The following is a 12,865-nucleotide window of genomic DNA, read 5'->3' on the forward strand; positions in this document are numbered from 1 at the left end:
ATACTTTGGTTATGGTAAAAATGAAAGGCAATAGAAATTACAAAAAATAGAAAGGAGGAAAAATTGAGTTTATTTCTCAGAGCAGAAAGAGATCTATGTATTCATTCTTTGCTCAGTGTTTAGAAAACATCCACATTCCTTACCCTTTTAAAGGTGACATGATAATTCTATGATGAATCCTTGTTACCCTTAAACACTACCTTTTAGCACTTGTATCTCACAGTTTAGTGGCTTTTCTAAAATATCTGAAACGACATAACTTGGATATGGTTAGAATATATTCACGGTGATTTTTAACTATCATCCTCTGTACGAGTCATCTTCACGTTCTCAAGGAAGGCTTTCTTGACCCATCCCTCACACAACTTTCTAATATATATAGCCTCTATATTTTAAACACAAACCCATTATTGTATACATCACACTGCATATTGTTCACTTGTTTACATGTTCCTTTTCCTCACTATCCTATCCTTTCCTAAACATCCTCAAAGGTAGGTGTCGTGTATGGTTCTATATTGCTATAGTCTGGATTACAGCATGCACTCAGTAATTTAATGTTAAACTAAAGTAATATCCAAAATTCATTGAGAGGCTTAGTGTTAGAGTTGTCTTTGGAACGGAGCAAGAGTTTATCTGAATCAGGAAAGAATGAAGAAAAGTTGAGAAAATCATAGCTGTGGAGGAAGAAGTTATTAACCAGTGGATGCTGCCTAAGTCAAACTTAGATAATATTTTCATCTTTTCTTTTAGCTCTGAGATGATAAGACATGTGGATAAGTGGGAAGGCCTATGCAAATAGAAGTGGGAAAGGAAGGGAGAGAAATGATTGTACAATATTTAACTTTGATTTTTTCAAGTACTAATAGCTAATATTTGGTGAACTTTTACCACAGTGAGGTACTCTCGTGAACTTTTCACCTACAGTAACTAAGTTAATCCTCATAGTAATCCTACAAGATGTATATATCATTATTTCTTTAGACCTCGGGAGATTCAGGCACACTCGATTTAGTAACTTGTCGTGTGGTCACTTAGTTGATAAGTGCATTAGCCCATGCTTGAATCCAATCAAAGTTTAGAATTTCAATACTAAAAAATTGACTTGGCATGAAGGATAAAAATTCATAACATCAATCTGTCCGTAATACTCATATTGTAGATCCTATGTACTCAGATTGTTCTGTTTGTAATTAGTTAATTGCTCATATTTTGAAGAGAAGATTTCTTTTTAGGCCTCCTGAAGCTAATATAATTTATTTTATGTATTAGAATCACTCATATACCATTTCCTATTTGTCTAACAATTCTTACAATGCTTTGGATACATTTCAACAAATATTTATTAACTGTCTACCATGTGAAATCAGGAAGTCCTTCAGGACTCAAATCCCAGCCACATCACTTAACAGCCATTGTTCCATTAGTTTGTGTATAAATTTTGTATTCTTGTAATTGCTCATTTCCTATTTTCTGCTTCTTTGTTTGAGGTGGTCTTAGTTTTATTTTTTTAACCAATGTATATTGATATAGGTTTTAAATGTTATTGATGTTTACCTGGTGAAATAATTATTTTCATGCTCAATTAAAAATAAATTAAAGTGTTTTATTATTGAAGGACTCTTTGCTTCAGATTCTGTGGTTTGAGTTCAATATGTCAACTTTCCAAAATGCCACATCTTCTTCCATCATTTTCCTGCTAACTGGTGTTCCTGGGCTGGAAGCCTTCCATACGTGGATCTCCATTCCCTCCTGCTTTCTCTATATAACTGCTCTCTCAGGAAACAGCCTGATTCTCTTTGCCATTGTCACTCAGCCCAGCCTCCACGAACCCATGTACTATTTCCTCTCCATGCTGTCCACCACTGACCTTGGCCTGTCCATATCCACTCTGGTCACCATGTTAGGTATATTCTGGTTCAATGCCCGGGAGATCAGCTTTAATGCCTGCTGGTCACAGATGTTTTTCATTCAACTTTTCACTGTCATGGAATCTTCAGTGCTGTTGGCTATGGCCTTTGATCGTTTTGTGGCCATTTCTAATCCTCTTAGATATGCCTCTGTCTTAACTGATCTTAAAATAGCACAGATTGGAGTAGCAATCATCACGAGGGGAACATTAATACAAATACCTATACAGGTGCTTCTTAAGCGTCTATCATTCTGCCGCAGCCACGTGCTCCGGCATTCCTATTGTTTCCACCCTGATGTGATGAAGCTTTCATGCACAGACACCAGGATCAATAGTGCAGTTGGCTTGACAGCCCTGATCACCACTGCTGGGGTGGACTCAATCTTCATCCTCCTCTCATATCTTTTGATCATTAGGACTCTCCTCAGCATTGCATCCCCGCAAGAGAGGAAGAAAGCCTTCAGGACATGTATCTCCCATATTGGGGCTGTTGCTGTATTCTATATTCCATTGATCGGTCTGTCCTTTGTTCACAGATTTGGGAAACAAGCCCCACCTTATGTACATACTCTGATTGCCAATGCCTACCTGCTAATCCCCGCTGTGATGAACCCCATCATCTACAGTGTGAAGACCCAATAGATACGCAGGGCTGTGCTGAAAGTTCTCCATACCGGTGCAGCACAGAAGTGAATGGGATTTTCAATTTTCTGTAGTCCTCGTCATCGTATAGATCAGTAATTGCGATTTACAGAAGTTAAAATGTTGAGACTCATGCTTCAGATGAAAGTATCCCAAAAGATCACTTTAGTTTTAAGTATGAGCTGAAATCCTCTATTACTGTTTTCCTCAAATAACCACAATAATATTAACCTTTCTTCATTTAAGATGAAAGATTTCCAGTGGCCTACACTGTGGAATTATTATTATTTTTTTAAAAACGAAAATGGAAATAAAAAGTGTATTAGCAATAGCAAATTACTGAATAATATCATGTAAATCAGGAACATATAATTGGCATTGTGCATGGTTATGGAATTGTTCCAATTATTCTCGCTTTCCCGCTTTGCCTATGACCTGCCTGACCTTTAACATAATAGCTAGTATCATCATCAATACATGTTTCACTGCTGTGTCAGTAACTTAACATTTTTTGGTCAAATATTCGTACTTTCCCCAGCTCTTCCAAGAAGATTTTTAGCAAGAGTAGTCTGTGAAAAATAAGTCTGCTTGATTTAACTCCAATCTATATAGTTCCTTCAGAAGTACTAATGTCATGCTTAATGCTTAATAAGTCTGTTTTTGGTTTTGGCAAATATAATCTAGAAATGAAGTCATACTCTCTGAAGTCTCAAGATGACCAAGAACCAAATGCAGACATAGTTTAATCTGGTTGGATTTATATTGCCATAGTGGACTCTCTCCTTAAGGAAGGTTGAAGTGGGTATGTTAGTCAGGATCTAGATAGGAAAACAGAAATCATACCGGTAGTTAATGCTCTGAGGATTTAATCCAAGGAACTGGGTAAACAGTTATCGGAAGACTGAGAAGGCACAAAGGGAACACTTTCGTATTTGCTGGCTGCTCATGGACTTTTCTGCAAAATTGTACTTGCTTTTTGTTTTTAGAGCATCTCTCACTTTCCCAGTTACTCTCATTTCTGTTAATAAATCCTCATTTCCAAAGACTGAGCATATGCCATATCTTTGAATGGAAACTTGGGCTCACTATTTTCACAGGCATTCCCAGTGAAATAGATCTACTGCTCATCCTTTTGTTCTTTGCTTGATGCTTTAGGGTATTGACCCAAATGGACTGTATCATCAGGTTCTCTGGTGGACTGACTTCTAGTTGAGTTATAAAAAATGGAAGGCGCTAGGAGAAGAAGGATGAGTGGCAGGAGAGATCCTGCTTTTGATAATAATTCTCTTGCCTCCTTGGTTCCTGGGTTAGTAATGGTTTCTCAATGTCCCCAGTCTCTAGGTATCTCAGCATCCCCTGTTTGTTTCCTTAGCCTTGTCCTTCTTTCATTAAAGTCTCTCCATTTAAGTTATCTGAGTGATTTTTATTTCTTATTGGTTCTGTGACTGATGTATATCTTCAATGGGCAAAGATAATGGCTCCTTCATTTTAGTGACGATATTGCCTCTACATTAACTTCATGTGTAAGTACATTTTGAGTAAGAGATGCAAAAGACAGGTGCTAATTGATCCTTTTGTCACCTGAGGAATAAGATAAATGTCTTTTCTGAGCCTTTGACTCTAGTTCTTAGTACCTAGAGCCTTGCCCCAGCCACATATAAGACCTCTGGGCAAGCCCCACCAAGGTGACTCCTAGGCATAGAGGAGATATGTAGGATTTTCCTCTACACCCTACAAGGGCTTGAGACCAAAGCTGGATGGAGTGGACTTCTGACATTTGGTTGGCTGGTCTGTGGGAAGCTGGGTACACAGCCTGGTACATTTTTTTTTTTTTTTTTGGTACAAATAGAACAGACAGCCAGAATTCCATACTGAGAAGGGGTAGGGAGGCATTGGTTCTTCCCTGGGATTCTTTTTTTAGCCTTTGCACTCATTGAAAACATAAAGTTGAAAAAGTCCATTCACTGTTTGCTTTGTGCTTAACCTATAGAATCCGAAGTTTATAAGATAAATTAGTACTAGGGATGTAATATACTATATGATGACTACAGTTAATACTACTTTATGGTATATATGAAAGTTGTTAGTCAAATCATTATGCTGTAGTCCTTAAACTTATGCATGGCTATATGTCAATTATATCTCAATAAAACTGGGGGAAAAATAAATTTGCCTTTTCAGGCCTCTGGGGGCTAACAGTCTGGTTAGGAAGCAAGAGTCATACCCCAATGCTTTGCAGAATATTAGCCAAAAATAAGGTTTCTGTCTGGCCTATGTAAAAATCCCAGAAAGAGGTTTGAGGTGAAGGGAGATCCTTTCTGTATTAAAAAAATCCAATCTTCTACAGTTGTCTCCCATGGATCAAACCCAGATGGAATCCAGCTGACGTGGAAGGCTGAGAAGTATAGCCTGCAAGAGTCAGCTCTTCTGAGATATTGAGCAGAGTAACAGAAAGAAATTAATTTGAAAGGAAATATGTCCAGGACCATCACAGTCCACTTTTTCTGCTATTTATCAAATATATATATATAAATAGTTTCATGATTTAACATAACAGGAGTCAGCAATTTTTTATGTAAATGAATGCGCTTTCCTGCTTGCCCTAAAAAGTGCAGGTGTGAAAGCCTATCAGGCATGGGGTACAGTATCTTCAAGTGATAGACTATTCTCACAATCTGTTCAGGACGTGGATCTTCATTGTCTGATGACTTTTGTGATAAATTGTCCAGTTAAGCGCTCCCAGCACTCCTCATACAAAGTAACGGGGAAAGAGAAAACATAATTGATTATCACATATGCATTAAAAGACAAATAGAGTGTACAGTCCTCACTTTTATAGCTGGTCACGAGACCAGAGTTTATATTTATCATTTTCCTATCCAACTCTCTATTACACATCATCTTTCCCTTAGCTATCATTCTGGCTAGTGGGTTGATCCAAATTTTATTTCTGAAAGCATTGGGTCCTCTTTGATCTTGCCCTTATTGGGTTACTGTAGTATTTCATCTACCTTTACCATACGATATGGAACATAAGAGGAGCCTTAGTGAAACCTGTAGGCTCTAGATATGGTCCTCACTCTTTCTGCGGTATAGCAACCACTCAATTCCTCCTTGGTTTTGGGAATTAGCTTAGTAACCCCTCTTTGCCTATTCACATAGTGGCATGAAGAGCCCCCAAAATATTTTAGCGTAGATGTGTGGGGGATAGAAAGTAACTTGTTAGGTTTAATGTTAGAGGGATATGAAAGTCAGAGTCAAGAGATGAGGTAGGACAGCAAGACAAGACAGATAACTCATTTGTAAGAAAAAAAGAATAGAAGCAGTTTTCAATTACTCAAAATGTACAACATACGCTTTTATATTCATACATGACCCAGGGCTATGTTGTCATAATATAGTCTGAAGAGACTTGAGCAGTAGAACATCCCACAGAATAACACACTGGCCCAGTATGTTGATGAAATGATAAAACCATGCTAATCATGTGGGATGGACAAGATGTAGCTAGTAACACATGCACTCCAGAGGGTGGCTGGCAAATTTTAATGGCCCAGTGTTCTGGGGCATGCTAAGACATCTCTTCTCCAGTAAAGGAAAAATATCATGTCTTGCATTTCCCACCACAAGAAGGATGTGCAATGCGTATTAGGCCACTTTGGGTTCTGGAGGCATGCACACTGACTGTGCCTCTCTCCTCATCTCTTTCCACACATAGTTAGGTGTGGTCTCACTGATACTGAGCTTTTCTCGAATAGCAAGGGGCTCCTCAGAAATTTCTGTATGTTTCCTACGAAAGAGTTAGCTTATTTGTGTACGTTTTTTCTCCATAAAGATGAAAGCTCTAAGTATTCATGGGCCTAAGGACTATGGCTGGTTAAGAAGTCAGGCTCTAGTCTGGCCATACCCTAACACGTGAAGACAGTTGTCAGCAGCTTTGCTCTCCTCTCGGCCTCCCCCAAATTTATGTTTCTGGGGCACAAGAGAAGGTACTCTAAGATAGGCTGCATGTATAGCTCTGATGTGGGGGCACTTCCAAAAATGCTCTGGATTTACTGTTCTATTACTTAACTTAATGTTAACCTGTGTGTGTGTGTGCGCGTGCATGTGTGCACACATACATCGGGCTATTTTCTGTCAATTCATAGATTTAGGAATTCGTCACTGTGTGATTGTCTGCATATTTAATATTTTCTGTTCATATTTTCCTGGATATTGTTTCTATTTACTATAGAGTGACTGCCTTCTACACTGTGAGGAAGGGAGGAGGTATCCTGTCGTGGGGAGGGAGAATGCACTATTAGCTCTTCATCTGGACACAGTATTCTCTGTTCCTCCTGGGTGTTACCTGAGAGTTAACACGCAGACCTGCTGCAGTGGCAGAACATTCATATTCATTTTTTCCACCTTTAGGCAAATTTCTCTGTGGCCTAAAATATGGCACAAAGACGGCCAGGTTGGTGTTAGTGGACAGAAGTAAGATAATCAGATTTTAAATGGAATTCTCCAGTCCAACTATTTAGAATTTGGAACATCTCTTAGAATAGCTTCCACTCTCCTTCCCTTTCAATATTCTCCTGTACAAAATGTGGGCCATAATTTCATCCATCAATGTTATTTCATCATTTGTTCTATCTTTTATGATTCTCCCAAATTTACAGATCAGTAATTATACTCTTCCTTATATTCCAGTGATACTATTAATTTAATTTTTATCCAGAACTATCTTCTCTTTTTTCTAGGGTGAGAGCAGTTTGAGCATGTGTGCTCTCTCCACTTTCTTTGTAATCTTCAATTCTCCTTTTTAAAAATATAACAGTGTTATTGTGATACAATGCATATACAATACAATTCACCCATTTAATGTGTAAAATTTAATGGTTTTTGTGATATTCACAGACTTGTGCAACTATCCTCATAAAAATTTTTAGACCATTTTCATAATCCCAAAATAAATATGCAGCAACTCTTTTCTTACCTGAGTTCTATGTCTTAGGGTTGCTGTAATATTGGCAAATGACTGGTGAGCAAAATCATGGGTTATCCATTAACGTCACTGCTCCCTTTCTTTGCCCTATGCAAGTTTTGACTTACAGCTGTTCAGGGAGCGAAAAGCTCTTAAATGAGAACTGGAATTGCAATTCATCTCCAGGATTCTCCTTGGAGAAGAAAAGGTGAATCTAGACTGAAAAGAAATTGCCCTTCAGAGCCTGTCATTTGGGGCACAAAGTGTTAGCAGGACACAGGTGTATAGAGTTCTCTCCTAGGAATTTGTCTTTCTGCTGGGTAAACGGCTCTCACCAGGCAGCTTCTGGGCTCCTAATAAAGCCTGTCTTTGCTCAAATGTGATAGCTCTCCCCTTCCTGAGAACTCCCTATGAGGTCTTCTGGCAAAATGGAACCTCTTTAGAGATGGTTTAAGGGGGCCAGACTGATCAGGGACTGTTTCTCCAACCTTAGGAAAGAAGGACCTTTCTGCCTGTCAGTTGTGAGGCGGAGATAATCTCTGTCTCTCTCTGGCTTTAAAAGAGTCTCTGCTGCCACCTGTGATGACTCTTCAAAGAGCAAGTGTTAGGATCAAATGACCTCTCTTTCCAGACCCAAGAGTTTTTCTTTTCAGGAGGTCAGTGTTTTAGTGCATTGAAGTCTTTTCTGAATACATCAGGGACTATATAATCTTCAGGTAGTTTATAAAACCAAGAGTTCAGAGGAAACTGGTGAACTCAACAGTATATATTCAACAGATTCATTTATTACGTCAATTTAAAAGTAATTGCTGCAATGTTCCAAATATTTATTACAAATGTAGACTATAGTCATAAATATATGTCCATTAATTTCACAATTTAAAAACAAACGTTGGTTTAAAATAAGTATTCGCCAAAGCATGGCATTTGGAGTCAGAAAGAAAAGAGTTCAAATCCAGAATCTGCCATCCGTTTGTTGGATGAATGTGGAAAATAACATGATTTCTCTGAGCCTCAGCTTTCTAATCTTAGCCTCAGCTCTTCCATCTTAAAAAAAGGAGCTAATAAGACCCAATTCATGTTGCTGTGATAGCAATGGATGTGAAGCTTTGTAGTGGAATCTGTCTATATGTTCCTAGTGGTCTGGTTATAGGAAATAATTCCCAGATGGTCGAAAGAGACTTTCAAATATGTCTTTTCAAAAATAGTTATTTAATACTTGCTCATTAGTGTCAGTGCAAGAATACTCAAGGGTGGTTAAGGAATCATAGAACCAAAAAAAAAAGGGAACTCAAAGGTGACCTAGGGACTTTGGGAGGGTGTGATGTGTCAGTGTAGGTTCACCAGCTGTAACAAATGTACCATCTGGTCGGGGATGTTGCTAACGGGGAAGGCTATGCGTGTTATGGGGCAGGGAGTATACGGACAATCTCTACCTCTCAATTTTGCTGTGAATTTAAAACTACCGTAAAAAATAAAGTCTTAAAAATAATAAAAACAACAATTAAATAGGGTAATATTGAAAATTTTTTATTCTGATTATTCCTATATCTAAAATTTATACTTGTCTATTACTTTAAATGTATTTTGAATTTTTTCAATTGTCTTTTATAATACTCTACATAAATATTTTTCACCAATCAAAAAAAAATTCTTAAGTAGCATTCTCAGGCAATCTGAGAAGATATACATACACACACACACACATAGAAAGAGAGAAAGAGCAAAGGAAAGAGAAGGGGATGCTGTGAAAAGGAAAAGAAAAGAGAAAGCTATTTCTGCTCTCGAGCTTTGGTAATAAAGTGCTGCCCTGCATTAGAACAGTCCTAGTATGTTTCTCTTCCTTATAGGAGTTGAAAAAGATACCAGGAGAAGCATGCAGAGCAACGGAAAGAGGAATTCATAAAGAGGTATAGTGAAGTAAATTGTCTGGTCCATATGAGGCATTTAATATGTTTTCACTATTGTTATTAGAGAGAAAGAGCAGCTTGAACACTTAGATAATCCTCTGGGATCTCTTAATTTATTTGCTATAATAGAAAGATCATTAAGTTGAGAATCTCTTTTTTTTTTAAGTAAAGGGGGTATGATTTTAAGTTCCTTACCACTTCATTTGGAAAAATTGTTTTTATCACCAGGTCCAAATTAAGGCAAAATCCAAGTCTCAAAGATGAATACCAGATTAATAAGAAGCCTGTTAGTTTTCCTCCTATTTTAAAATCTGTCAATATTGTTACATGAACTTTTTTCCTTTTTTCTTTTTTTGTGAGGAAGATCAGCCCTGAGCTAACATCCGATGCCAATCCTCCTCTTTTTTTTTTTTTTTTTGCTGAGGAAGATTGGCCCTGAGCTAACATCTGTGCCCATCTTCCTCTACTTTATATGGGATGCCACCACAGCATGGCGTGACAAGCGGTGTGTCAATGCACTCCAGGGATCCGGAACCGAATTTTATTTTGCTTTCCAGCCTCAATTCAAGTGTTCCGGCATTCTTTTTTTTAGTGAGTCCTCAAGAAGTTTCCTATATTGAACATTTTTCTCTTCTCCTTGCTTCACATAGCCAGAGAAATACCTTCTTAGCCACACCTCCTATAACCAATTATTCTCACTCAAGTTGAAGCCACTGCCTGTTCATTCAGGGGTTGGAATGAAATTCACCAAATTAACTTACACTCAGATATTTTTTTTCCCAGAGTCATGGACAGACCTTCTTGGAGTACCAGGTCTACTTCTACTTCTGTACATTGCGTACACTAGCACTTTGCACGTTTGTTGAGAGAATGCATGTGTGAATGGGTGAAAGGGAAACACATACACTGAAAACCAACATTCTTCCTGCGGATAAAAATAGGTTATCAGAAAACTTAGAGGAAGACCCAATATAGAGGAATTCCTTTGATCCTACAGATTTCTTGATCTGGGTGAGTTCATGCTCGTATCCTCAAACAGAGGAGCTAGTTCACAGTTGTCATCCTCCATCTGAATGGAGATGAATCCAGACTCAATGAAGGTTTCTGAGGGAACTCCCCACCCTGATACATTTTCAATGCCCTTTTGCAAAAAATGGAATATCAAGACACTTTTGGGTAATTCTTATCCAATTGATATCTGAGAGTGTCCAATGAGTTTCATTGTTCTTGTGGAGGTTATCTTTAGCTGTCTATCTCCAGGGAGAATTTCTCTTAAACAATATCAGGTTCATAGCTACCACCTATATAAACATTTTAACAGCTATCACCCACTGTGGTCTATTTTCATAGATTAATCGGTTATTTACTAGTATTTAGTTTTTATCAATAGCAGTTTTGCATTTGTTCAGTCAGAAGTATTTTTCTAGAAAATATTTAACATTATCTTTATCTTATTTTCATTGCATCACAAGGACTTATAAATCTTAATGGACCTCATAGGGGTTTTTGCTTTGGAAACTGAGAAGTGAAGAAAAGCAGGATGAATTGTCTTTTGTGTTGTCTTATGGTGACCAGAAATATCCTATCTGTCCATAGAATCATAGAACTGGAAAATATGTTACCATTATCTCATCTGACCTCCTCTTTTATCCATTTATATGGAAACATACTGAAGCCTAGTTGTAACATGTGGGACTCTTACTAGAACCCTGGTGTCTTCATACAATTTAGTGGTCTGTCTCTTTCCCTAGTTCACCCAAGATCAACTCCAAATCAAAGAAAAGAATAACTGGGTATGTACTTCCATTGAAGAATAGAACAAGCTTGACTAAAGATCCTAAATTGTGTGATATATAGAAGAGAGTGAAAATATTTTTCTTCCCTGTTTTTGCAGAATATTGTCCTTTCCCCCAAGGAAATCTGTTCCTTCACTCATCATGCCATCCTTCAATCAGAGCACTTTTCACCCTGCAGTCTTCTTTCTTACTGGCATCCCTGGTTTGGAAACCTACCATGCCTGGATCTCCATCCCATTCTGTTGTCTCTATGCCATTGCCATCTCTAGGAATGGCATGGTCTTATTGGTCATCATCAGTGAGTCCAGCCTTCATGAACCCATGTACTATTTCCTCTCCATGCTATCTTTCTCTGACCTAGGGCTGTGCCTTTCCACAGTCACTATGCTGGGTATTTTCTGGTTCAATGCTCGAGAAATCAGCTTTGATGCCTGCACTGGTGAAATGTTCTTTATCCATGGATTCACTCTTATGGAGTCCTCAGTACTCCTGGCAATGGCTTTTGACCGCTTCATTGCCATCCGTAACCCACTGAGATACGCCATAATCTTAACCAATTCAAGGATCATCAAAGTGGGCTTTGCAATTTTTATTAGGGAGATAACAGCTGTCGTGCCTTTACTCCTGCTGCTTAAGCATCTGTCCTTCTGCCATAATCATGTTCCGCACCATTCATATTGTTTCCATCCTGATGTGATGAAGCTTTCATGCACAGACACCAAGATTAACAGTGCACTTGGCCTGGCCATTGTCATCTCTACTGCTGGCTTGGACTCCGTCTTGATCCTCCTCTCCTATGTTCTGATCATCCACTCTGTGCTCAGCATTGCCTCCCCAGAGGAGCGGAAGAAGGCCTTCAGTACCTGTGTCTCACACATAAGTGCTATTGCTATCTTCTACATCCCCACGATCAGCTTGTCACTGGTGCATAGATTTGGGAAGCACGCCCCTCCTCTTGTTCACACTCTCATTGCCAATGTTTATCTGCTCATCCCTCCTGTAATGAATCCCATAATCTGCAGTCTGAATACCAACAAATTCGCAAGGCCATGCTCAAAATATTCCTTTCTAAGCCAATTTAGGACATTTTCAGTGTATCTTTTCTTTACATAGTCTCTCTGACTCATGTTTGGTCATTTACTAGTGTGTATGTATTAACTATATATTGAAGAAGCCTGTTTATACATGCTTTCATTCTATTCTGACGATCTATTTAATTACATTTAAAGATTTTTGGAGTGTGAATTCTTTGAGAAAAAGAGACTATGTCTTGTTTACCTTTACCTTTTTTATAAATGCTGTACCTGGCACAGAATAAGGCCACAATTAAAAAAATGCCTGCAAAATGGAAAAATGAAGTCTCACATTGGGATTCAAACATACCACATCTAGGGTATGTAGTTATCCAATGGATGTTTGAAATAATTTAGGTCAATAGGAAAGCCTAATTTGCAGTAATTCTAACCACTTATTGGTAATGATTATTACTCCCCCAAATGTATTATTCATGGCTGAGGAACATGAATAAGCACAAAAACTGAGGAAAAATCAAATTAAATGCATAGTTTTCTTTTCTTAAAAAGGTTCTTCAAGTCTCTTTGGTAAATGTAATAAAATTTTAATTATGTGATATCTAGTG

General features: G+C 38.1%; 2 protein-coding genes across 2 annotated transcripts; both read left to right on the top strand.

Moving 5' to 3' along the window:
• Nucleotides 1-1,654: 1,654 nt before the first annotated feature.
• On the top strand, nt 1,655-2,554 carry LOC131408717 (olfactory receptor 51F2-like). The gene has a single exon (XM_058545765.1). It carries the CDS (start codon nt 1,655-1,657, stop codon nt 2,552-2,554), a length of 900 nt encoding a protein of 299 aa, XP_058401748.1.
• Nucleotides 2,555-11,367: 8,813 nt separating this feature from the next.
• LOC131408716 (olfactory receptor 51F2-like) lies at nt 11,368-12,308 on the top strand. Its single transcript, XM_058545764.1, is given in 2 exon segments — nt 11,368-12,256; nt 12,259-12,308. Coding segments are annotated over 2 exon segments (939 nt in total).
• Nucleotides 12,309-12,865: the final 557 nt, after the last annotated feature.

Source organism: Diceros bicornis, chromosome 7 (genome assembly GCF_020826845.1).
Source record: "Diceros bicornis minor isolate mBicDic1 chromosome 7, mDicBic1.mat.cur, whole genome shotgun sequence".
NCBI classification, from domain to species: domain Eukaryota; kingdom Metazoa; phylum Chordata; class Mammalia; order Perissodactyla; family Rhinocerotidae; genus Diceros; species Diceros bicornis.

Bases quoted from the DNA above. Each gene is read 5' to 3' on its own strand.
- LOC131408717 (XM_058545765.1), top strand. From the start codon at position 1,655: ATGTCAACTTTCCAAAATGCCACATCTTCTTCCATCATTTTCCTGCTA.